Source organism: Thunnus thynnus, chromosome 3, assembly GCF_963924715.1.
Source record: "Thunnus thynnus chromosome 3, fThuThy2.1, whole genome shotgun sequence".
Classification (NCBI taxonomy): Eukaryota; Metazoa; Chordata; class Actinopteri; order Scombriformes; family Scombridae; genus Thunnus; species Thunnus thynnus.
Window position 1 is genome coordinate 30,961,860 of NC_089519.1, and position 26,046 is coordinate 30,987,905.

General features: G+C 39.7%; 3 protein-coding genes across 5 annotated transcripts; 1 reads left to right on the forward strand and 2 right to left on the reverse strand.

Annotated features, from left to right (window-relative positions):
• The first annotated feature begins 896 nt into the window (after positions 1-896).
• LOC137180123 (G-protein coupled receptor 4-like) lies at positions 897-3,108 on the forward strand. The gene is made up of 2 exons (XM_067585363.1): positions 897-1,406; positions 2,573-3,108. The coding sequence occupies exons 1-2, from the start codon at positions 984-986 to the stop codon at positions 3,101-3,103; spliced, it is 954 nt and encodes a 317-aa protein (XP_067441464.1). The 5' UTR covers positions 897-983; the 3' UTR covers positions 3,104-3,108.
• A 400-nt stretch (positions 3,109-3,508) lies between these two features.
• Positions 3,509-9,487, reverse strand: LOC137180122 (uncharacterized). 2 transcript variants are annotated; one of them, XM_067585361.1, is made up of 3 exons: positions 9,283-9,487; positions 7,263-7,527; positions 3,509-6,200 (listed from the first exon to the last, which is right to left on the reverse strand). In XM_067585361.1, exons 1-3 carry the CDS (start codon positions 9,372-9,374, stop codon positions 5,532-5,534), a joined length of 1,026 nt encoding a protein of 341 aa, XP_067441462.1. In that variant the 5' UTR covers positions 9,375-9,487; the 3' UTR covers positions 3,509-5,531. The 2 variants fall into 2 exon arrangements, with proteins under 2 accessions (XP_067441462.1, XP_067441463.1); XM_067585362.1 differs by having other exon boundaries at positions 9,227-9,461.
• Positions 9,488-20,260: 10,773 nt separating this feature from the next.
• atf4a (activating transcription factor 4a) lies at positions 20,261-25,326 on the reverse strand. Of its 2 annotated transcripts, none has more exons than XM_067585365.1 (4): positions 25,162-25,326; positions 23,732-23,908; positions 22,998-23,318; positions 20,261-22,115 (listed from the first exon to the last, which is right to left on the reverse strand). In XM_067585365.1, the coding sequence occupies exons 2-4, from the start codon at positions 23,775-23,777 to the stop codon at positions 21,109-21,111; spliced, it is 1,374 nt and encodes a 457-aa protein (XP_067441466.1). In that variant the 5' UTR covers positions 23,778-23,908; positions 25,162-25,326; the 3' UTR covers positions 20,261-21,108. The 2 variants fall into 2 exon arrangements, with proteins under 2 accessions (XP_067441466.1, XP_067441467.1); XM_067585366.1 differs by having other exon boundaries at positions 20,261-22,112; positions 25,162-25,325.
• Positions 25,327-26,046: the final 720 nt, after the last annotated feature.

Genomic DNA, 26,046 nt, shown 5'->3' on the forward strand with positions numbered 1-26,046 from the left:
TTTTTCTAAAGACTTTACACAGTCTGGGCACGTTAGTAACACCTTGCATTAGATTTCTCATTTATGCATACCTTGCATCACCTGTTTACTGAACACTGTACAGTTGCATCAGTGAGATAAAAAAGAAACCTTACGCACAGACCTGGGATCAGCTTACTGTTCGTTCCCTAACTAAAGCCATAAATGAGAAACATGAAAAAAGCAACAGCAGCCCAGTAGCTTGGGGAATCTTTAAGACAGAGGGCTGAGAAAAAAATAAAATGCAACAACTGGGAACTTTAACTTGACCACACTACATTTATGCAACACTACGTTCTGCAGGCAGGTTGTTCCACCGTCAGTACAACTAGCTCTACGTCTAACACATGAACACATGGCCAACCACATCCAGCCCAACCTAAACACGCCTCTTTGCACGTATCCAAACCGTCCAATTGCTGAAGTCCTCTATGCAACTCTATTTTGCATCAGTGATACTATGTTGACGTTGAACTGCCATTGTCCCACAAACCGGCCCAATCCAAAAGTGGCATTAGTCCCTGTGGAGGGGTTGGGGGGAAGAGGGGTGGGGTGTTTTTAATGCCTCTGGTCCCATTGATCTGCTGCTACATGCAGGAAAGTTCTGGTTTCTGCAGTAAGTGGAGACACCTGAGGACTACAGGACACTCCGTTAAGGTAAGATGGGTTGATGTGATGTCTGGTTCCACTGTATAACCTCTGTAAGGTAGTTAGTATGGAGCTTTTGTATAGACTAAATATTATATATATGAATAAATAATGAGGTGTTCACATTTTTGTGCTTCAAATTTGAGAAATTACTTTTAGACCATGAACAAGGACATTTTCATTGCTATGATGGACTTTATAATAATTTGATTGATATAATTTCTTACACGTAACAACCCTGTGACTGGTTATAACAGGCACTTTTTAGAGGTCAAAATGAACAAAAATTAAATGTGGATAATCAGATTTAACCTTTCATGCATCCTTTCTCTGTCCAGTATCAGCACTTCTTCCCCACAATGTTCAACGTCACTCTGAGCCCATCCACCAACCTCTACATGAACTCTACCACCCCCACTGACCCCAGTGGACGTCCACCGTGGTACCAGTTCGCAGTGTGCGCTGTGGCCCCTTATGGCTTCATTTTCTACTATGGGGTCAAGGTGTTCAACCTGGCGGTGGGAACACCCTGCAACGTCCTGGTCATCTGGCAGATCGCCAGCAAGAAGAGCGACACAGCCACGTCCGACATCTTCATCTTCAATCTGGCCATCCTGGATGCCTACTTCTGCCTGATGACGCCCATAGAGATGGTCAACCGGTTAATACTGGGTGACAGTCGCATCTGGTACTTCCAAAGGTTCGCATATGGTCTCAAGGATGTAGCACCACTCTTCTTGGTGAGTTTTTGTACATAATACATAACACCAGAGTATGAAATGATGTGTCTTTAATTCATATTATACTAATTAAAGTGATATAGAGTGATAGCTCTCTGCCTCCATAAAGATAGAACAATGTTTTTGCCACAGTGTATTTCATGTTGAGGACTTCTTTGAACCTTTGAGTGAAATTGACAGTAAAAACAGGCTTTTCTTGACCTGTTACCTGTGGTAATGTCATAACGGTTTGCACGTGAATGCAGAAAGGTCAGAGATGCAGCTCAACTTGGGTAAAAGCAAATGAAGGCAGCAACTTTTGCAGCTCTATTTTGGATGAAATACTGCTCATAATCCTGTCCATTTACATATATACAGTACATAAGCTTTGGTTTATATACAGTATCAGATCATATATCATCACCTCATAGCCTCACTTATATCCATGATTTTTAGAGTTTGCATTTTTTAATGAGTTGGCATATTTAGAGCTAAAATGACTAGTCGATTATGTGATTGACAGAAAATTAACTATTTTGATAATCGATTAATAATTTCAGCCACTTCTCAAGTTAAAATAACAAAAGTTTGCTGGTATCAGCTTCTTAAATGTGAGCAACACTGTAAATTGAATGTCTTTAGGTTTTGTGCTGTTGGTTAGACAAAGTGAACAGTTAAAATGTGTCACTTTAGCCACTGGGAAACTGTAATGGGCATTTTTCACTATTTTTTGACATTTTGCAGACAAAATGAATAGTTGATGAATCAAGAAAATAATCAGTAGATTAATCAATGATGAAATAATGATTAGTTGTTGTCCTAATCATATTTTAAACTCAGAGAAATCCCATGAAGGCATTATAAGAGCTCCCTGCTGGGTTCAAACACACTGCCAGGGTGAGGGAGTTCACTTCCATGTGTTGTACAGGTGGAGAGGCATAACAGTCAAGCTTGGTTCATTTCGATTTTCTTATATAAACACATATAAGACAGATCAGAGTGCTGAAACTCTTGAGTACAAGTGTCTTGAGAAAGTTTAATCCAAGTCATTGGAGAGTTTTTGAAATGACAAAAGGTTCATTTTCAATCAAACTTTGTCCAGACACACATCCAAGTAGATTTTCTACCACTAAAATGTATCAAAGCATACTCCAACCTGATCTTCCCTCCCTGGTCTGCTGCTGCAGGTGTGTATCTGCCTCGACCGGTACATAGCAGTGGTTCACCCCGTACTGTTCACCGGTATCCGAGACAACAAGATCCGTATCGGCATCTCTGTGGTTGTCTGGGGCCTCATCCTGGCTTACGGCCTCACCAAGAGTATCCTGGGAGTCATGAGCGTCAACGAGGTCTTCAGCGGTGTTATCCTCTTTGCCTTTGCAGTCATGGTCTTCTGCAACATCTCCGTCATCTGGGTCCTCCGCCGCTCTGTGGCAGGAAAGGAGGAGATGCACCCGGTGAAGAAAAAGGCCTTCAAGATGGTGCTGATCATCCTGGCCATCATCGTGGCAAACTACCTGCCCCCCGTGGCGCTCATGCCCTTTGTGCCCTACTACACGTTTGTGCAGTTCCGCTGCCAGATCAGCATCAGCGTGTTCTCCATTATGGATCTGAGCTGCAGCATCGAGCCTCTCCTCTACATCACCAAGATGGAGCGCGTGGACGGCAGGTGCTGCGGACGGAGTTTTGCTAAGAATCCACATGATGTCAAGGTGTGATTAGAAGAGAACCCTGCATGTACCACATTTTGTTGTTTCATGTAATATTCTCATGAAGGATATTTACATGTTTACAATAGATAACAGGACAAATGTAACAAAATCTGACATTAAAATAAGAAAATTCAGTGAAACTACCTTAACAGAATCTGTCAAGATGAAGTTTTGGTGCCAACTATCAAAATCATAGCAAAAGAGCTTCTTCAATCAAAAGAAAAGGCTAAAAAATAAAAAGATTTTCCTCCAAAAGTAGCTTCAGTACATCAGAATGGAGGCTTTCAAGGCAGGCTTTCTCCACCAAAACCTGTAACCAGTAGCTGAAATCCAGCTGGTTCATGGAACCTTCTTCGAGGCGTTGTGGGAAACAGTGAAAGTCATTAACAACAGAAGTAGATGATGCAGAGGTAAAACTATTTGTCCACTTTAATGACAGCCTGGGGCAATGGCTGGTTTACACATCACTGATTAAGCACTTAGCCAGTCATTAATTAACCCTCGTAATCAGTAACGCACTGTGGGACCAATTAGCAGCAGTGCAATGAGTGAGCACACAGATTATGTAAGTGTTTAACAAACTAAATATAACCCACTGTAATTATTAAAGAAGACCAATACAAAGAGTTATGACTGTACAAATGTGATTTAAAGTCTCAAAACAATAAATGGCAAAAGACAGAAACCAGTTTTATCAAAAAATGAATGTAACTTTTGTCTGTGGTTGAGTCTGTTTCTAAGAAATATTTCTCAAAGACATTTTCTTTTTTCAGAACAGTTATAGCATTTTAAATTTCAACATCTGATATTTAAACATCCATATATGAGGAATGATATTTGATATAAACAAGTTTATATTGATTGAAAAGTTTATAAATTGTCAGTTTACAGTGTATGTGAAAGAGTGTGATGTGCAATGATTTGTCTTTGCATCTCATATTGATTGATTGACGCTTTTATCAATTAATAAAAACTGCTTGATATTTAAAATAAACAAAACTATTGAGTCTCATTTGGTATATATTAAATGTCAAAATAAATGTAGAATGTGTACACAATCACTTATTTTTGATGATGTGTTATTAGAAAATGATAACTTTAGACGATACATTCTGTTCACAAACAGAAAGGAAAAAGTCTCCTAACAAAACATCAGCTGTTCTCCTGACAGGTAACACATCATCAGTTTATTCCTCTTATAACTTCTCAACTTGCATCTTGCAGCCTCGTAACTGACAGAGGCTCATTAGAGCTGGTCTGAAGTGTAAGTCACGCACGATTTAATCAGATCTCACATCTCTAGTGGAAACAAGTCACTTTGTTGGGCACTATTCAGGGTTCAATGTAAAAATTTTTCCCCACTGGCTCAGTTGACCAGTAGATCAGTTTTACTGGTCCCTTGTATATTTCCACTGGACCGGCAGCCAAAAAATGAAAATAACTATTTTACAGTGAAGTGATGTGTTACACAAATATGCAAAATATAAAATTAGGCACATATTGGATCAGTAAATGAATGGTGTATAAATGCAGGTTTCTCTATATTTTGTGTAAAGCCTGATAGTGTGGAATACATAGAGAGAAGAGAACAGACTCCATGATAATAACATTTCAACCTTGATTATAAACACAGTTAAACAAATTAACATTAACAACATCAATATTAACATTAACAATTAAATGCTGAGAGATCTGTAGAAATGTACTAACAGTGAACAGCGAGAGAAAGAACATAATAGCATTTGTTTGTGTTCACTCAGGTTAGTTACTTTAGGTTTAAACCCAGATTAACCGCAGTTAAACAAACGGAGACGGAGCAACAGCTGTAATATCTATAAGAGAGATGTCTGTGGTAGATGTTGAAGCTGGTAGGAGCCACAGAGATCAAGAAATATTAGTCTGTGACTAAGAACTGTCTTAAGATGTGAGAGGGTGTCATACCCTAGTGTTTTCAAAGTCTTTTCAAGTCGTCTAGTGTATGATGGGTATAAGCCACATCCTTGTGCTGTGATGATTAACCAAAGATAAGACAGGTTTACAGGGCAGTAATGATTCTGACAGAAATGATGGTGTAGTGACAAAATAAAAATAGTCTTAGAGGAATGTGATTTAATGTTAAATTGGGGGGACATTTTCATGTGAGTTTTGTAAACATTGTCTCAATCTTGGATGCACCTGCAGCCTATTAATAAAGCAAAATAATTTAATTATACATAATTGGCAAGAATATGCTATTTTTGTCATTTTCTGCCCAATCAACACCCCTGAACCATGACTTCCTGTTTGCATCAGGACATTTTCAAGGTGTTTCTGTTATTTCTGACACCCCTTGTTAATTCCTAAAGGTTGAGAAGGACTCAAGCTGTTATACTGATCATGTTAACACTTGAGTGAGTTTAGCACATGAGTAGGAATCAAACTATAAGTAACAGTTTTACACAGTAATTTTGGTGTGTACCTCCTTCAGACTGTCCAGGCTGGCTTCAGGCCCGTCTTCTGAGGTCACATATCCAGGGTAAGTGGGGTGGAATTGGGGAGGTCGTGGTTTAGTTTTGTCATCTCCTCCCCCTGAAGATGAGGGTGAGAGCAGTGGGATCAACTTGGCATGAGCGTAGTCAATCTCAAAACCCTCAAAAATAAGCCCGACCCCCCAGGCACTCAACCCCTCCTCCAGAAGCCGCGACACCTTCCGGGTCGCCAGCACCAACCCCTCATAATCCTTCTTTTCTAGTCTGAATATATCCGAGGTCAATGGTCGGCGTGGGACCAGCACAGTAAAGCCAGGGGAGTTTGGGAAAGGAGTGAGAAAGGCCACGTGACCCTCGTCGTCCCACACCCGCCACTGTTGCTCCTCCCCGCGAACAATGCGTGAGAACAGGCCAGGGTGAGTCGGATCGTCCCCGAGGAACGTCAGATTGTGTGGGGCATCAGGGACTGGGAGCTTGGCCCGAATCTTGGTTTGGATTTCAGTCAGGCTGGAGTCACTCCATCGGGGAGCGGTCTTGGAGGTGCAGAATCCTGGGTCGTGGGCGTTGTGCTCCTCATCTCCTGCCAGGTGAGGGCGCCACTCTGCATCCAGGCCATGCAGAGGGAGGACACTGATCTGTGGTAACCAGGATCAAAGTAAATGTACGTAAAGTAACTGTGACACAGACTGATATGAACACAGAAGTGATTCAACTACAACCAGTTAATGAAAGTTATTACACTTGCTTTTCTTTACACAAAGTGGTTCAGTTATGCTGGTACCTTCAGGAATTTAACAATCAGCTGCTTGCTGACTTCATTGTGCAAATTTAATTTTTGACTTCCCTTAGAAAATGGTAAAAAGTTTTCTGTTTCTGATTTACTACTTTGCTATTTAAAAGAAAGTTTGAAAATTGAAGTCGTAAGCATTACACTGATATTTATCAGTCTGCAAAATGATCATACAAAATAAGTAATTTTTCACAAAATTCCTCTTCAAATGAATTTTGTATCAACATTCATTAATGGATAATTATAGTTCTACAACGAATAGTTGATTAGTCTATCAACAGAGAACTATTCTGCAACTATTCAGATACTCAAATTATTGTTTTAATCATTTTCTAAGTAAAGATGCTGAACATTTGCAGGCTTACATTTCTCAAATATGAAGATTTAATGCTTTCCTGTGACATACATGATAATAAACTGATTATCTTTGGGTTTGGGGCTGTTGGTCGGATATAACAAGACATTTGAAGACATCACTTTTGACTCTGGGAAATTATAACAGGACATTTTATTGACAAAAAGGTTAATCGAGAAAATAATAAATAGAATAATCGATTATGAAATTAATCGTCGGCCCAAGACAATTCATTTGATACTTTAAGATTAGGCTAATAGTATTATCAACAACTACACTTCTACCCCATGAGAGCTGTAACTGCTAATGGTGATGAGATCATTGTTTGTACCACCAAGAAAATGTTGTTTCAGAGGTTTTTCCACCATGACAGGAGCAGAATTTTAGGGTAATATTTGATCACTCTGCATCAGAAACGTATAGACTCCAATGCCAGCAAAGCTAAATTGTCAAGAAATAGCTTAAATCCTAAAATATCACTTTCAACCCCCCAAAACCTTCCACTGGCTGCACTGTACAGTAAACGAGTCTACCAGTCATAGAATTACTCACCTGGGCAGGTCTGTCTCTGTGAGGTCTGGCGACCAGAGCACACCTCCGAACCCCGAGCCTGTCGCACAGCAGCTCTGCGACGGTTCTCGCCCCCAGCAGCCATGATAGGTATTCGGGCTCCTCCAGGTGGAAGATGCTGCCTCCCGGCCTGCCAGGAGTGCTGCGCTCCAGGATAACAGAGCCTGGGGTCCAGGGCCGGGGATGAAGGTAGGCCACCAGCCCCTCTGACTCCCAGATGACATGACGGGGAAGCGTGGAGGACATTCTGCAGAGCCAGGAGCCACGAGGGAAGAGGACAGGATGGAGGATATGGATGAGACATAGATGAGTTTTTTTCCATTAAAAAAAAAAAAAGAAGGTACAGATTTGAGGGTATTTCCATTAAGTTATACTCTGAATGTCTATAAGGAATTATTAACCCACTGAAAAGACAATATAATTAAATAAAATGATAGAAAAGGGGGAAGCAGTCATATAGTAGATAAGTATTTTGGCAAATAATAACCATATCGTTTTGAATATCCCCATAAAATCTCAAATGAGAAGAATTTTAAAGTAAGGTTATTTTTGTGTTCTATTGGTCTGAGTATTTTTTTTGTAATATTTAAGATTAAGTTATGTGGTAGTGTTACAATTTGCTTGCTTTGGTATCTGTGTAAACACCTGTTTTTACAAAACTGTTTTTTGTATGAGCAGCCGAAAAGAATGTAACAAAAAGGACAAAATAAAGATGGTTATTTCAGTTTTTAAAGCTGATTGGCAGTGCCCAGAAAGCAAAAACACTGTGACTATTTCAAGTTTAAACAAGGGTTTGTTTTTATAATCTTTATAATGTCTGACTATTAAGTTTAATCAATGTTAATAGTTCTAAAACCCTCCTTCAGTACATTCAAACAGCTTATCATATATTTTAAAGAACAACCATTCACTCAGTGTTGGTGGCAGAGGTTTATAGTGAGAATAAAATGCAAAATAAAAAAAGGAATTTCTTGTGTTGTACTCTAAAACAAAAAGGTTCACTATTTTTTCACTTTCAATGTGTGAGAAAAACTTTTTTTTAAATCTTTAACTCATAAAATCCAACATTTTTGTTTTTTTTAAATAAATAACATCCAGGGTTGCATTTTTTTTTTTAGTCTTCAGGTTTACACGTTTTTAACATTTGCTTGGTTAAATGAAGGAGGGAAATAATACTCTGCCTTGATAGAAAGAGGAAATACTGAGTCTAAATGATAAGATAGTTTTATTTAAGTTAATTTCATGTTAACGCTGCGTGTTGATGTTAAAGAAAATAAAGATGTGATAATAAATAAAATCAAAATTGCATCGTCTTGCACTTCTGAGACGGTCTCCAGCTATCTGTCAGTAGTTCGGCAGTGACACCTGTGCAACATCCTACGATGCTACTGTTCAGGTACATCTGATGAGAATCGTGATCTTATTATGGATTTTGAATCAATCGTCGCTGACGTAAGAATACTGATCACGTGTGACTCAACTATCATGTGACTGTTGGTTAACAGCTGGAGCGCGAGAGCTAAAGCCGCAAAAAGTTTTCTATTGAATTTATCTTTCACGTTTTATTTCTGACCTTATCTAAACCGGACATTTACATGCCACTCGCTTTTTTATCAGCTCAGATAAATCTGAGTAAAAACGAAAGTAAGATAATATCATGGCCGTTTATGTTCGTTAATTTTACTGATATCAACTTCAACAAATGTCAAGTTGCACAGAAATACAAGCAGCTAAGTTAATCACATGCATGCCGATTGCACATGTGGATCCAGATGATTCAGAGAAAGGTTAGACTGACGGTTTATCTTCAGGTTTTATAGTTTATAGAGTGTCTCTCTGCCATAAACATCTACTTTTTGAATGGAGTTCAGCATAACAGCCTGGCCGGGAGCAGACCTTACTTTACATAGTTAGTAATTCATATAAATTTACCCGTCCTAGCTTACCTTCTGATAAAAGACCTTGTAAACAGCATAAAGTAGAAAGTTGGACTCAAACCGACCTGTCTTCTGTTTCTGTTTCTTCGTAGAGAAAAGTCGTGTAATAAACAGAAACAGCGATAAAGACGGTGACAGCGGTTCCGCTTCTCCACATCAGCCAATGCGGACAGAAACGAAGCTAACCTAACATTGTATTAAATAAACCATTGGCTCAATAGTCTTTAGTCATTCAACAACAGGAACTCCTCTGTGCATTTATGGGCGGTTGGCAAACCAACTCAAGAATACTTTACCTCCACCTGCTGGACTGAATGTGAGTCTAGACTGATCTAATGTATTTTAATGGCCTATAGCAGGGATCAGCACTTACGGTAAAAACAAAGCCCAATATGTTCCATTCATTTCCTTTAATTCATTCAAGAATAAACTGATTCACATAAAAGTTTTAGGGTTGCATCTGAGGGCAGATTTTATAATTCCTATCAGTGAGTGAGGGCTCATAGAGTGATAGCAGCTTATGTTAATACTCAAAAACTGACCCATAAACATGAACATATCCTTTGTGTTACACTACAAGACTAGAAATGTAACTGATAACTTATCCAAACACAATAAATAGTGACCTGTTTCATTTGTGGTTGAAGCAAAAACACGGGTATTGACATAAATCTGTTCTGCTCAGATCAGCCAAATTATGTTATGTAGGCTTTGTTATTCATCTGGTAAATATGTAAGATGTTATGAGGTCAAATCTATTGGGATTTACATGAGTCTTGTGTTTATATTGTTATCTACTGTATTACTATTTATGAAGAGTCATGTGAAAGGGAAACTTCAGCTTTTTTTTAGAGGGCCAAATATTTTTGTCAGAGGGCCAGATTTGGCCCACGGGCCGCTATTTGCCTACCACAGGCTTATATTTCTCATGATGTCATCCCAATGAGATTTCCTAATGTAGTGTTGTTTGTTTTTGTTTTAGTGCTAATACTGGTTCACTTTGTTCACCATAACAACTACATTCAGGCAGCACATGTTCAGTGGATCCTGATACAGTGTGCATAATCCATATGAGCACTTTATTAGGAACCTGCACAATCTAATGCAATCCAAAACAACACCTCTGCCGTAAGTTTCTACTTATAAGAACTACTTATACATTTTCAGTTTCAGTCAGAGAGGTGATACTTCTACTTTATTATTGAGGATGTGGTGGGTGGTGGTGTGCTGTGCAGCTTTTTGTGTGAGCGGTAAAAAGAATCGAAACCTACATATGTAAATTTTGCAAGTATGACGAGACATATGGCTGCAGCTTAGGTTTGATTGTTATGGTTTTGGATCTGAGTAATACTTTTACTCTCCAGTCTAGCTATTTGTCATTACAGCTCATCTCAAACTATAAAATGCGACAGAACATTTAAAGGAAATCGCAACAACTTACTCAGCAACTAAAAATATCATGACATAAATTATAATAATCACATTTATCTGCTGAGTTCCCTTTTTCACAATAAATCTTTGGTAATTTAATGAATTGTAACTTTGGGAATATGCACGACTAAAGCAAAATGGTATGATAGTGACCTGATCTCGAGACCGTTTCTTGTAAAGGGGGCCCTGTGTCAAAGTCTAGCTTTATGACCTCAGTTATTTTACATACTCCTAAATAAATTTGTGTTTAGTCAAATTACCACGATACCAGGATAATTCACAATGCACAAGAGAAGGGGAAGAAAGAGGGGTTCATGGGAGCCTATCAGCTCATTCTGCCCAGGGACCCATTAGCATGTTAATCCAACCATGCTGGTTCCAGCCCCTCTTGGGAGATCCAGAGGAATTCCCAGTCCAGATGGGATATAATATCTCTCCAGTGTGTTAAAACCTGCTTGATTTAGGTGGTCCATCACACATCACAGTTAAATGAATGGTAACCACTAGTGGAGGGTGTCAATGTAAATTATGTGGTTTGCTTTAAAAAAATATATATTATTTGTAAAAAGTGAACTAAAATGTGCAAAATCTGCTAACCTGAAAAGTATAAGTGATGTGGAGGGACTGACCCATTTTGAATGAATCAACAAGACTTGGTCTGCCCAACCCTTTATGCAGGGTCATGTTGACATGTGTAAACACAGCTTGTGGTCATATGACCTGCTACTGATACTGGTTCCCCAAAATGTGCCATAACATTATGACACAAGGTCATGACATCAGTCAGTGAAAATCAATATGTTTTTCATGTCGACTTTTGGCCGATTCCTTTGACTGTCCAGCAACAAATGTTGATAATAGTGACATCCAACTGAGAATCTGGCTTGGGATCCCCCTGACCTCTTAATATGAGTCATGCAATAATTGTCTGTTTGTTTGGGGGGTTTTTGTGGGTTTTTTTTTAACATAGTCTGTGTTATTACAAAAAATCTATAGTAAATCATCAGTCATGGAAAAGAAAATCTTTGATTGCAGTTTGACTTCATGACACCAGGGGGCGCCCAGGAGCTGCAGACGATGGGAGAAAACTGCATCCAAATGTCTGAGAAACAAATTGCCGCAGTAAAACCTTTTCACTCATTTATTTATTACTTATTTATTTACATATTTGTCTGATATATGATCATGTGTTAGACATTTGCGCCTATTTATCAAATGTATGCGTCAGGAGTGTGAATTCCTCTTAATATACTTACTTCCTGTTTCTGTGGAATGTCAACATGAAAACCCAACACAGTACTTTTGCAAACACGCTTCTCTGCCTCCTCCGCCCATTTCTCCAGTTACAGCGCCCTGAAAAGACTCCCTACACACACACACATAAACTCGTTCTTCTATACTTGTCAGGACCCTCACTGACATAATACATTCACTAGCCCCTAACCTACCTATCCTTAACCATCACAACTACTGCATAACCCCAACTCTTACTAACCTTAACCTCAACATAATTCTGACCTTTATCCTAAAACCGGGTTTTAACCCTCAAACAGACCTTTTGAAGAAGTGGGGACAGACAAAAATGTTGTCACGTTTAAGGTTTAAAACTTGAGTCCTCACAAAGATAGACATACAGGATCACGCACATACACTGATACTACTATGTGTGCCAAGTTGCCAAAAAGCTGTCACTGCCCTTGCACACTTGAACTTGTCCAGATAAAATTATTTGGATAGGTTTGAGGTAAATAAAAGGAAGAGGAAAAAAAGGAACATGTCTCACTTCCTTAGTAGAGTCTAAGTCCTCATACTTTGTAGAACTGCTGGTTAGCTGTATATTTTCCGTCTAGTTACCATTTAAACAGTATATAAAGAAATGTGATGTATGGTCACAGCATTTATGAGGCATTCTTACAGAAATGATCGTACATTGGCATATACTGTAAAAGGTGAAGGACAGATGAAGATATGTTGTGTTTTTTTTAGGAATTTGCATAATTTCCGGTATTTGTGTAATAAATCACAAGGTTTACAAGTAATCTTACAAGAAACACAGTAAAGTACAGTGAACAAACGTGTCGTCCCACTTTCTGGGAGTAAATCTGTCTTCCTAATCTGCGGTCCATGACCTCAGTAATGAGCTCAGCTGCTCAGAGATCCTCCATGGAGGATATCAGCTAAAGACCAGCACAATGATTCACTCCGACAGAGGGGGTAGAGGGTCACGCTGGGTGAAATTCAGGAGAAGAGCACCAAACAGAACCAAAATATCTTTGGTTGTACTGAAGCACAAGTAAAGTTTCTGCAGCAAAAATATGCTTGGGAGCAACAAGTAACTAATTTAAATTGCAACAAAAACCCTGTAAACAGAGAAATTGCCAATAATACAAGTGCATATGGTTGAAGGCTGTCTGACTACACTCAGTTTTACATTCATGTAAAGCTGAATAAAAGTAGGAATCAGAAAATTATAGAGATAGAGAGATTTCAAACTGCATTATAGAGATGGAAGGATGAAAGACAAGTATGTTTATGATGCAACATGAGTCGATCATGATTCACAAATTAGAGGAAACTGAAAAGGAAACTGTCTGCTTATGCAAATGTTTCGAAAAAGCCCTGTTACAAAAAAAGCTACTCAGTAGCAGTTGCATAGATGTCAAAGGGTTTTTTTAATTTTGGTATATTTTACTGGTGAAGAACAGAAGTGTGAAGTAGGAAACACATTAGTGTCTAGTGGTAAAACATTTACTGGAACAGGATGTGGTGTAAGAAACTCTTGTGCCATAATCTAAATTTCGCAGATGTCTAAAGACTGATAAAGAAACCCACAATAACTCATTAAAGAATCATCAAAACAGGAGTCTTTAATATGAATCAAACTGAAACTAGTCATGTCCCGTGACCGCTCCTGGTGTCATGTAGCGGTCAAAAATGAGGAAGAAGTGGCCTTTTCCTCTCCCTCTCTCTCTGTTTGACCATAACTCTTTACTTGTTATAAAACTTGCATATTTACTTGATTTAATGCATTCAACACATGTGGTTTATGAGAGTGTCTGGCAGCTGTTCTGGGTCCTGTTGACAAATGGCAGGAGCTGTCATAAAGAGTCATGTGTACAAGCCTGCTGACGTGGCTTGGTTTTTCCTTCACCCATTCTCCGTCACAGACAGCACAAACAAGAACTGATGGAACTTTCCCACACACCGTTTTTATATCCCTTCATTTCCCTACCTGAACTCTATGATGCCACCTGATTTCACAGGCAAAATTTCAGTTAAATCTTAACTTGTTGGCTGATGCGAATTGGTGGCGCTGATGTGGTTGATACCCATAGTGATGCTGATATTTTATATGATAGTTTCCTGCCAATATTCCTTTAACTCTGCCCATTTTCTGGGAAAAAAACAAACATGAACTCAGTGATTTCTCCAGGATTTTACTGATGTCATGAGTTGGAAAGCCTCTGAGTCATCATTTAGATCATCAAAAGGATCTAACATCCACTACATACCAGACAAATTATACCCTTGATGGAGTCTGAGTCAGCTGTATGGATACTTTTTAACCAACTTTACAGTAAAAAGAAAGGAGCTAAGAAACCGTTTGTTGACCATCCCAAACATTTCTGTAAGGTGTGAAAGTATAACATTTCTACCTCAGTTCTTGTTAGTATCACAGTCAAATCAAACACTTTCTCATATTTGTGTTGCAGATGCTGAAATGTTGAAAATCTAAAGGAACTGTGCAAAACTTTTTTCAAGGAACAATGGTTCAAAAGGTCAAATACACAATAGTCTGAGAAAAAATGAAGAGCATTCAGCATTTTTCCTGTATTTCTATTCAGAGGAAAGGAGGAAAACAATGGAAACAAGGCTGACTGAGTCTGTATCATCTTTTAAATGTCTTCTTAAAACTTTCTTTAATCAGACTATTCTGATTTCTCACAAGTTTTTTTACTTCCTTTTACTGGAACAGTCTTTTTATTATTTTTTTTCTTATACTGAAATGTATTCACCTATTTGCCTATTTTATTCTGATTCAGTATCAGTTTTTGCTAAACCATTCATGAGTTATTAGCTAAAACTCACCTGTAACAGCAAAACCATATGGATAATGGTGTGTAAACAGTATCTTCAAATTCCACATTAAAGGCAGCTGGATTTGCTGTTTTAGTCTTGAATACGTTTGGTCAGTCATCTACAAAAGTCACTCAAAGCATATTGTGAACTGTCTTCACCACCAGAAAGGACTTTATTGACTTTAAATTGTAATGAACTGTATCTTCTTGCTGCAGGGCAGTAAATGCTTTTGATGTTTGGGCAGATCAAATCCCCGTTACAACTGATCAGTCGCTTCATTCATTCTTCTGAAAATCTGAGATAATGTAAACAATGAGCATTAATGGTTAAAACATCATGGACTGTCCCGTGTATCTGCGATGAGTAATATCAAGGTTATCAATAAAAGTAAACTTCTAAATGTAAATATACAATAGAGGTTAAATAATCTTACAACCAGCAGCAAGATAAATCCTGCAGTCCATTTAGTTAGTGGTTCACTTTCCATTCATAAATAAAAACACTTGAACACCTCAAAATTATAACCATGAAGTGTCATCTCGCTCTCTTTTCCAATTTGACGCTATCCTCGGGTGGGGTTCATACAAGAATCTGTCCATCACGTGGTGTACACGTGTTACTACCAGCCAGGAATAGATGTGTGAACAGCCTGAAGTATATTTGAATATTAGTATGTGTTGCTCATCTATCACTGGCTTACAGTAGACAAACTATGAATAGCCTTACAGCCTTACTAGGTTTCACAATTTTGCTCCAGCAGATGCCATCAAGTCATGTAATGTAAATTGAAATAAAGCTGAGGATTCTCACGGCGCCCCGCATTTAGTGCACCCATTAAACCGGTTTCACGGAGTCTAAACTGATCTGGTTTTACAATGAGTCCCAATGAGGACTTGTGGCTAAATATATATAAAAATCCACTACTACTGTGCAACTTTATAAGAAACAGACTGAGAACTCGTAGCGGGTTACTACCGTTTCGTTTTTACACTTCAGCTTTTGTGTGGACTCACGAGGAGATATAATGTGTTAAAGGACAGGTTCACAGTTTTTCAAGTCTGTCTTAAATCAATAGTCAGGAGCCCAAATGAACAGTGAAACAGGTTGTTCATGCTGTGATGATTCCTGCTGTTCATACTGGACATTAGAAGATCCCTTCATAATGCACTTACAATGTAAGTGATGAGGGACAAAATCCACAGTCCTCCTGTTGAAAAATGTATTTAAAAGTTTATCTGAAGCTAATGTGAAACTTCAGCTGTCCAGATTAGTCAAATCAAGTAGATATCTTTCACCTCTACAGTCTTTTTAGTGCCAAAGTTCCCCTTTTTGTCACTATACTTCCACTACAGCTCAACAGGGAAACACAAAGAGGGAATTAGATGCTAAAAAGACTATAAATGTGTCAGATATCCTCTTGATATGACTAACTCAGACTGCTGAAGCCTCATAGACACATTTGAAAAATTGTGACCCTCACCTTTAATAAGAGAGATTTAAAGATTCTGGTAGGCAGATTTTGTTTGTCTTTCCGCTGAGATAAGCTAACCAGCTGCTGGTTGTAGCTTCATATTTACCGTACAAACACGTGAGTGGCGCTGAACTTCTCATCTAACTCTCGGCAAGAAAGCAAAGCTTTTAAGTTTCCTGACAACAAAGCTGCCTGTTGTGTGTTTTCGTGTGAAACAAGGCTTTAGTTCAAACCAACTCAGTCATGAAAACCTCATGAACTAAGACACATGATTGCACACAAACACACGCATGCACAGATTCCGGCCCGACACTGTTTCTGTATAATTGTCACTATGTTGTGAATAAAGGACTGAATGAAAATGTCGTGATCCTGATTACTATTGACCGCAGAGGAATGTGACAAGACCAGAATAATCTGCGCTTCTTTGCTTGGAGCTATAACACACCCATGATCTGCTCATGAGGTACGGAGAGAAAAATATTCCCTCTTTCAAACAGTCACCTTTCTGAAGAGCAGAACACTTACGGATACTCTGTACTTCAGAAACGCTGGATGACTTTTCAATGAATGTTTTATGCTTTACATTTTAACTTCGGCCTCTGTAAGGTCTAAATGTGAAGCATGTTCGGGGCTTTTCTTACAGTAACCAAACTCCACGTGCATGTTAACCTCTGGATTCTTAAGGTCATGTCTCATGTGAGAATTTATTTCTAAAGCATGTTCTCCCTACATGTTAGACACATAAATCACACACAACTACATATCTTTGGCCAAGCAGGTAGAGGAATCTGTTATAAGAGTCACAAAGTTCATACTTTAAGAAGCGGAGAAGACAACATTTTGTGATATTTTAACCATGATGACAGATAAGTGTGTTTCATATCATCCTAGTAAAAATAAATCAATATACTGCTTTGTTAACTGGAGGAAAATCTGCTTAACTTCACTTTTACAACTAGTGAAAAACACTTAAAGGTGAAGACGTTGTTACAGGTTGCAAAGTATTTTGATCCCAATAGACCTTTTTCATGGTAGACATCGTCAAATGTACAAATGTAAACAATAACATTAATAATGGCTGCATCCCGTGTAGTTGCACCATTATAACACTGCTTATGTGCATGAATAGACACTAGGTGTGTCCCAATTCCACACTGATTCTGAGCTGGTTTTGAGGTTATAGTGTATTAGTAGTATAAAACAGTTAATGGATTTTTTGTATACTAACTGCTAAAACAGTATACTACGACATTATTATGTAATACACTATACATAAAGACTCAGTGTGTAGTATGGATTTGGGATACAGGCTTCCTGGGACATTTAAATGAAATGATGTTAAATGTTAATTCGATTAGTTACTGAGATTTTCCTGCGAAGTGAAAATGGTCTGCTGTGGAACAACACAAGTAATGAAAATAATGAAGTTTGACTTCTGAAAGTAAATCCAACATTGAGGAGTCTGTGGCACTTCACCACTGACACTTACATAAGACTCTTATCCAAACATCTGTGTAGCATCCTGTTCCAGCAAAGTACCCAAGACAACAAAATAAACAAAGATATGCAGCATGATACATTAAACGATTTAATGTTTGTCTTTTATATATATACATACACACATACATATATGCATATATGTATAAATATAAATATATGTATAAATATAAATACAAATATATATAAATATATATATATATATATATATATATATGTATGTATATATATAGCAGCAGTTTTGAGACGTCTACCCTTTCACACGACGCCCTATTTATGCCCACAATGACAGAAGATAGAAGACAGAAGATCTTTTAATTCGATGAAAACAGATGTGACGAGGATGTACTTTATGAAAAAAGCTACGCACGACATGGTCATTAAAGCAATTTGTGCATGCTATTGATCACAAATGATTTATTAACTTCTCATTTATTGCCAACATATCAACGTCATAATAAAACAGCCTTTACTTTCTCTCTCTCTGTCTCTGCTTACAGCTTGGTCTCTTCTTATCTGTGTCCTCTCAGGAGGGCAAGGCCTCACTACTCAGGAATCTGTCAGGGAGGAGTGCATCTGTGTGTGTGTGTGTGCGTGTGTGTGTGTGTGTGTTTGTGTGGTCTGTCATAGGCTACTTTTGGGGACAAATTTCAGACTTAGGACCAGTTAATTGGGGACAGCTTGTCCAGGTTAGGGTTAGAATAAGGTTAAGGTAAGGGTTAGGATTAGGGTAAATCTCCAGGAAATTAATGTTAGTTTATGTAATGTCCCCAAATGTAACCATGATCTGATATGTGTGTGTGTGTGTATGTGTGTGTGTGTGTGTGCTTAAGGGGTTTTACTGCCAAGACTAAATTTACACAGCTGCTTGACTGAAGTCAGCACATTGAGTCAATTCTATACCACACACACGTTAGGATCACTTTCTGGGACACAACACTGACATGTGATCGTTAATCATAAGAAATACTCACCCAAACATTATTTTAGCTACTTTAACATAAGTGAAACCAAATTGGAGACACTTCTGGCATCACTTAGACATGCCGTCTTCAAAAATAACCGCTTTGATGTCTAAAATACGTCTCCAAATCTGGCCTACACGCCACCACACACACAGACAGGGTGGTTTGATATACACATCTGTGTCACTCATGTTCTGGACCTATAACTGTACAGGGACGTCTGTGGCTTCATTTCCTTCCACCCCCCCTCCTCTCTCTTGAACACCCACCTGTGAAGCACAACAGTGTCGTCTGGTTTCACAATTACAAGGACCTTCCCATAGAACATTTGTCCAGCTGTTTCTCGCTTTCTTCTTCCTCCTCGTCGCTCACTTCCTGATAGACTCTTGCCCTTTTAGCTCCAGGCGGTGACATTTACTTCAGCTTTTTGCAGCTGCAAGTTGACCAGCTCAAACTTGTTTGCCAGGTCAGGTTAGGGAACTTGTACACACGCACCATCAGTCATTTTATTAGTGAATTTTTAACCCTGCTTAAGACTGACGTTTAAGAATACTCATGAATCATTTGTCTGAAAATTTGCCTATACTGGTGGCTGCTGCCTGACCTGTTTATCCTGTTTTAATGCTGCACCATTTCAAATATTTTGCATTTACCAGCTTTGTTTTGTTTTTTCTTCTGAGTGTAATCCTCAGCGTTCACACGCCTCTCCTGCCGCCAGCAAATTATATTTTATTTATTACTTTGAAATACCAGATGACGCCCTAGCAACAGGAACTTTATGACTCACACATGGAACATGTTAATATTTGTAAGGTACATGGAAACAGCACGGCATGATTTTCCCACATTTAGCTCATTAACATGTCATTTTTTAAAGGTGCAATCTTTTTCCATAGCTGAGTCATAGATTAACAGATTGACTTTCAGATTAGATGTGAGCTGCTTTTTGTATTCCTTTGTTATTGTTTTGTTTATCTACTTTTGTCTTTGACTGAGCCGTGTCAAAATGTAAATTGTTATTATGTGACTGACAATAAAGGTTCTTGAATCTTGAATTACATTTGACAATATAGACCTGTTTAACAGGTGAGCGGGCAACTTTGTTGAAATTAACTTTTTATTGCCTTTTAGTATTAACATTATTTGTTGGGAGCTGAAACAATTTATTTTAATATAAACAGGATATTAATCTGTAACTGTTTAGATATTTAGTCATAGTGATTTTTCACTGGTTCTAGTGTTTAAATGTGAGGATCTGCAGCCTCTCTTCTGGTTTATATTGTAAACTGAATACTTCTGGGTTTTGGACATTTGAAGTCACCTTTGACTCATTAAAAAAAAGTTTATCACTTGTCAAAGTAGGAAAAGAAAAAGTGTTTGACAAAGGTTGTGTTGTATGAGTGAGCCTGTACCAACACTAGAAAAATGATTAAGCCATTATCAATCTCATTATTTACACCTGTGCTTTTCCTACTGACAATTATTAGCAGATTAATTGAATATAATTACTTTTACTTGTGGCTCTAATCACTGCTCTTCTGGTGTTTTTCTAAAGAAGTCCTATTAAAATTAGAAAAAGCACATCACACACGTCACTTGGAGTACTGACATATTTATTAGAAAAAGAGAAACAAAGCATTTGTACAGGCCAAAACAGCTGCGCTAAGAGACTCTGATCTAGTCAAGACATGGTCAGGTTTTTAAATCCAGCATTAAATAAAAGCCACGATCTGCAAGCAAAAAGACAAAACTATATACACACACGAAAAAGAAACATGTTGACAGTGTTACATCCAGGAATTGATAAATAGATTGAGGCCCCTTTCTGGACTTGAAGCTGTTTAGAGGAAGGTCTGAATGGGGGTGACACTGGGTTAAAAAGGAGTGGGTAACAAGGTAGAAGTGGTGTCTCACTTTACTGACATGGGAGTGATTTTATTGACGCGGAGCTGAGGTCTGGCTAATGACTGATGATGCTGGGAGTGTGGTCATACTCTGAGGGAATATCTCATCGAGGGTTAACAAGTCTACAACACTACCGGGAGCTACGGTGACTCATGTTTTGCATGCCTAGTCTACAAAGACAAATATACACCCTGCCTGTTTGCACATCTACTAGTAAGGCAGAGAGTACACATGGGGATCTAACAGGGGACTGAGAGACAAGCATGTACAGATGCTTCACCTGACTACCTCCCAGCCCCCTGCTCTACACTAATCTCATCAACTTACAGAGGCTTTCCACTTCGCATCCAGCCATTCCCTCTTTTCTGTTCAGTGGCAAGTTTCATACATCCACCCTCACATGCCATTCGTTTTTAATCTCTTCAAAACATATTTCTTTATGCCAAAATTAATCTCTCTGTGATGGCATGTGAGTGTTGGAGTAGAAACGACCCTGTCCCTACACTGCAACAGCGGACTGTGCCGCATCACTCTGGTTTCTAAGCCACTGAGCTCGTCTTGCTGCGGCGGTGCTTACGAACTTCCTCCATCAGATCTTTAAGGTACTGGATCTCTCTGCTGATGGACTCCGCCTTCTCCACCAACTCCCGGTTCCTCTTCTCCAGCTCTGTGCACTCGTCGTTCAGGAGCTCCTGTTCGACCCTCTTCTTCTGTCGGTAGCGAGTGGCTGCTGTCTTGTTCTGCTCCATCTTCTTTAGTTTCTTCTCCACCACTTTGGGAGCGCCAGACACTGATTTGACCCTGGGGGCCTTGGCTGAGGGGGAGGAAGCGGAAGTGGGCTCCGATTTGGAGTAGGGTTTGGTCCTGGAGGAACCAGCTGCAGGAGAGGGGGTGGCAGGAGGAGAAGGGAGGTGAGGCGGTGAATCGGCAACGGACTCAATGCCGGAGTCGCTGTCACTATCGCTTGATGTAGAGGCTTTAATGGACTGGTCAGGGAGAGATACAACTGAGGACTCATCTTTGTTGGTGAGGACCACCACGAAGTGGGCAGAGGTGGGAAGGGAGAGCAGAATGGGGTTGGTGGTCTGAATGCTTCCAGTGGGATCTGGGATGATGGTGGCAGTGAGGGATGTGGCGGTTTTCTCAGCATCCAGGACATCAACTTCACTCCCCAGCTCCAATGTGTAAGCTGGAGAGGGGGGAGACTGAGAGGGAGCTGGGGATGGAGGCTCAGACTTCAGAACGACATCCTGATCGGGAGCCACCTCTGTCTTGGTCTCAGCTGCCGCGGGAAGAGGGAGCTCCAGAGGGACAAAGGGCATGCTGGGCAGCGACAGACTCAGGTCCAGGCTGTCATGCTGGGCGGGGACGGCTGCGTCGAATGAGTCGAGATCCAGATCCATGTGGGAGTCGAGAGATGCCAGGAGATCCTCGGGGGAGCTGGGAGACTCATCGGATGAGCAGGAGCCAATGAGGGAATCCAAATCAAATTCACTCAGGTCGATTTTCTCTGACATCCAGTCCATGCCCGCAAAAGCATCATCTGCTGACAGAGGATTTATTTATTAGTACTTAAATAATATTGGCTGAATAGAAACTAGGACACAAGCAAATAATTACTTCAGTCACTGCTCTTTAGTGATTGTATTTGACCTCATTCTCAAAATAATCTTTCCAGCTCCCGCCCTGTTTTATCATTTTATGACTAAACACCAGGAAACTCTCACTTCTAAAATGATGCCAAGAGTACAATGGCCTGATACCAGTAAATGAGGATCCTGCAACAAAGGGATACACATCATTGTGAAATAACAAAACTGGTTTGAGCCGGTCTCAACTACACACTTAAAGCCACACCTGCCAGTGAATGAATGAATATTGTTGCCTACAACACCTACTCATTACGCTTTCTGCCTTTAATTTTGGTGTACAGTGTCATGCAAAGCACATTCACACTACATCCAGTACTGATCAACACATTAAGTCCTACATGTTTCAACAACTTTGAGTTAACTTCCACATTGTTTTCATGTTAGACTGTAGGATTATGGTATTAATGTGTCTTTGAAAGGAAAATGTCACTTAACACGTTGCCTGCAGGGTTTTTTACTCCACCAAAACCACCTACACAAAATAAACAGCTTGCCCATAGTCACATCTAACAATAGCGGTGGAAACATTTTCAGCTGTTAATTTTTTCCCTCGGTGACATTGCGTGACTCAAGAAATGTTCTTTTCACTGTTCAAGCCTGTAATTTTCTTGTGTTCATCAGCTTATTTTTAGTTCTTGATTTTCTGGCCTTACATTTTCACGGGGCTTTTGTGATCACACCCAACTGAGCTTCCAATCTCTTGTTCCTCATTTAGACCGTTTTAAAGAATTACGTATTGAAACTCTTAACATATGGGAATTTTAAGTCACTCTCACCTTTGCCATCTTCTGCTCTCACGTGGGCTTCGAGCAGGTCGGTGGCAGCCAGCCAGGGGAGGGACAGCGAGTCCGCTCCGGTCTTGGTTCCCAGGAACGAGGAGGGATAGTTTGGAGGAGAAGGAGAGGGAGGAGGGGAGGTAGAGGAGAGCGGGGAGGACGACATAGTCTGATAGGGAGACAGAGAGGATGCATAGGAGGAGAAAGAGAGGGGGGGCGAAGCTGGCGCCTTCCCCTCTAGAGAGGAGGAGGGAGAAAGAGCTTCTTCTTCATCTTGGTCCAGAAGGGGCCCCATCGGGTCAGCCATCAGAAACGAGGGCCCTGTGAACAAGGACTTCCTCAATTAGTATCGAGTATCATTTTCTGCACTAATAAGTAACTTATTTTTATTATTTTTATTAATATTATTAATTGATAAGCAACTGATAAGCAAAAAACTAGCCAACTGAAACCACAATCAAACAATCCAGACACATAAAAAGCCTCAATCAGGCATTTATTAGGTGAACTCTGGGGTGACACCACAAAAATAAACAAACATAAATATCTATTTTAAATGAACTACATGAACCCATACTCAAAATGTTCTTTTATTCTGGAAGTCAGGTAAACGCCCAGGAAACATAACTCTGTAATATGCCACCCTTATCACCTCCCTATTCAAATAGTGTGTGCTGTAGTGATAGTAATGTTTGTGGTTGTGCTTTGGGATCGTTTGTTGTTACAATACCAACCTAAGTACAGGGCCTCCACGTCCTCCAAGGCAAGGGAGAGTGTCATGGCTGCTGCTGATCAGTGGTAGCCGTGAACGGGTGAATGAAAACACAGGGGAGTCTGGTGACGTTAACAAGTCGAGGGGTTCCGTACTGCTGTCGACGGCAGCAAAGCTGAGGGTGATTGCCGAGAGAGACCTGAGAAAAAAGGAGATGCAAACATAGTCTTAAGTTTTGGTTTATTATGGTGATTATGGGCAAGACCACCAGACCATAAAACATTAAAAAGACCAAAGGAAAGAGCCATGTTTATTTGTAAGAAAAGGGCGCGAAGGGGTTGGGGGACGAATGCATTCAAATCATATGAACATGTGCTTGAGTGTATTATATTGAAGTTTTATCTCTTGACTCTATTTTTAGTTATTCTATATATTTTTTTATATTTGAATTAGTCTATTTAGTTATTGTATATCATTTACCCTTAGAATGTATTTGTTTCTTTTACCTACCTCATTGTTTTCTGTATTTTGATTTTTTTTTTTTCTGTAACACTTTAATTTCTCTTTGGGATTAATCAAGTACTCTATTAAAATATTATGCCACGTGGCTGACAAGGCTTGGGTGAACCTTATAACCATATCTGAAAAATTACCCATAGTGTCTGCACTTCCTGGAAACAACTTCACATTTCCCGATCAAAACAATCTTGAAGCAAGCATTACAACTTCACAACTTTCGTATTGGTTTGCACTCGGTCGCTCAGACCGCTAGTGTCTGTCAGATGGGGGAGGGGAGGCTAATTTCGGCTAATCCGTTCCATTGAAGTGTCAAAGCGGCATTGATGGGTAAACACCCCGCCTTCAACCGGGGGATAACATTTCCTAATTTGGTCATGCTTTGGCCAGTAGTCCCGCCCTCCCCCTGTGAGTCACCGCGCGGAGATGTGGGAGGAGGGCAACCGCCATTTTCACAACAGAGACATCTGAGTGAAGGCTGAGTGCAAAAAGATAGTGCGCGCCATTTTGGACACGCCACGTTGTCAGTATCCAATATACACAAACACTGCCCACGTTGAGGTACACTTAAGAGCCGCTGTTAAATTAATGAGACATTTCGATAAGGAGTTTAAAAAGTCTTCGCCGGCCACCGAAACAACCGTTAACACGCCTCAATGTAACACAAGCTGTCGCCAGCTGGAACTAAATTACCCCAACTGACAGTCTGTTATTTGACACTGACAACTTCCAACCAGGAAATGTAACGTTAAATCTTTAGGTAAATTTTTACTTATTTTTTTTTTTAGTAATAAATGTTTTTCAGTGCGTGTAGCCGTAATCAACTCAACAGGTCTGTTAACTTTATCAACATCGGTAACGTTAGAGTTGTCTTTGTGACGCCCCAAGCTAGAGACAATCAAGAGATGGGGAAAATGTACATAAAAGAATACTTACGCCATTTTGCCAGAAATAGCCAGTGCACTTAGCCGTTGCACTGCCGAGTTGTTGCCGCTGCAAGATAGCCGCCGCACGCCTTCAAACTGCCATTTTAGCGCGGGAGAGCTTTCACCGAGGTATCAATATTGTGTTTGCTTGTTATGGGGGCGAAGAACGCGGTGTGTACCGTCACCGTAGTATATAAAGAGCCGAGGCACCGCTGACTGTGCTCCTCCGCTGTGTCACTCCCCGAGGGCGTTTGAATCATTCTCATTGGCAGCGCGGATGAGCGGAGTCTCTCCTTCAGGGAGTGGATTTACAAGCAATAACCTTCCAACGGGGCGTGATAATAACACAAACACGCGTACCGCCTTGATTACTCCGCTCGCGTCTTGTTTGTGATTGGTTACATGCGTTTATCTATACAGCTGACAGAATAGATCCATATGAAGCCTTCCGCTGTGCGTCAAATGTAGGTCAAATGCAAAACGTAAACATTGAAGAAGGAAACGCATTTGTGGGTCTTTTACAAATGTCAACGACTGATAAAGTAAAATACATGATTACCAGCATAGGCCACAACATAAATTACGTAATACATACTTCAAGATGTTTTGTCATTTGTTAAAAAAAAATATTATAACTTTAGGGTGACCACACATCCCGAAAAAGTCTTGACAGTCCCGAATTACGAGCAGTTGTCCCGAATCGCGAATCCTGTCTCGTTTGTTCCGAAAATTAACCGTTAAGACAATAACAATAATAGGTAATGTGAACAAGATAAAAACGAGAGCTGTCTGTATGCTGCGAGACTCGACTTGACTTGAAACTTAAAAGCTAAAATGCTTCACTGAATATATTGTGTCTTTCAGAGCTCTGCCAAATTGTCATGAATAATTAATA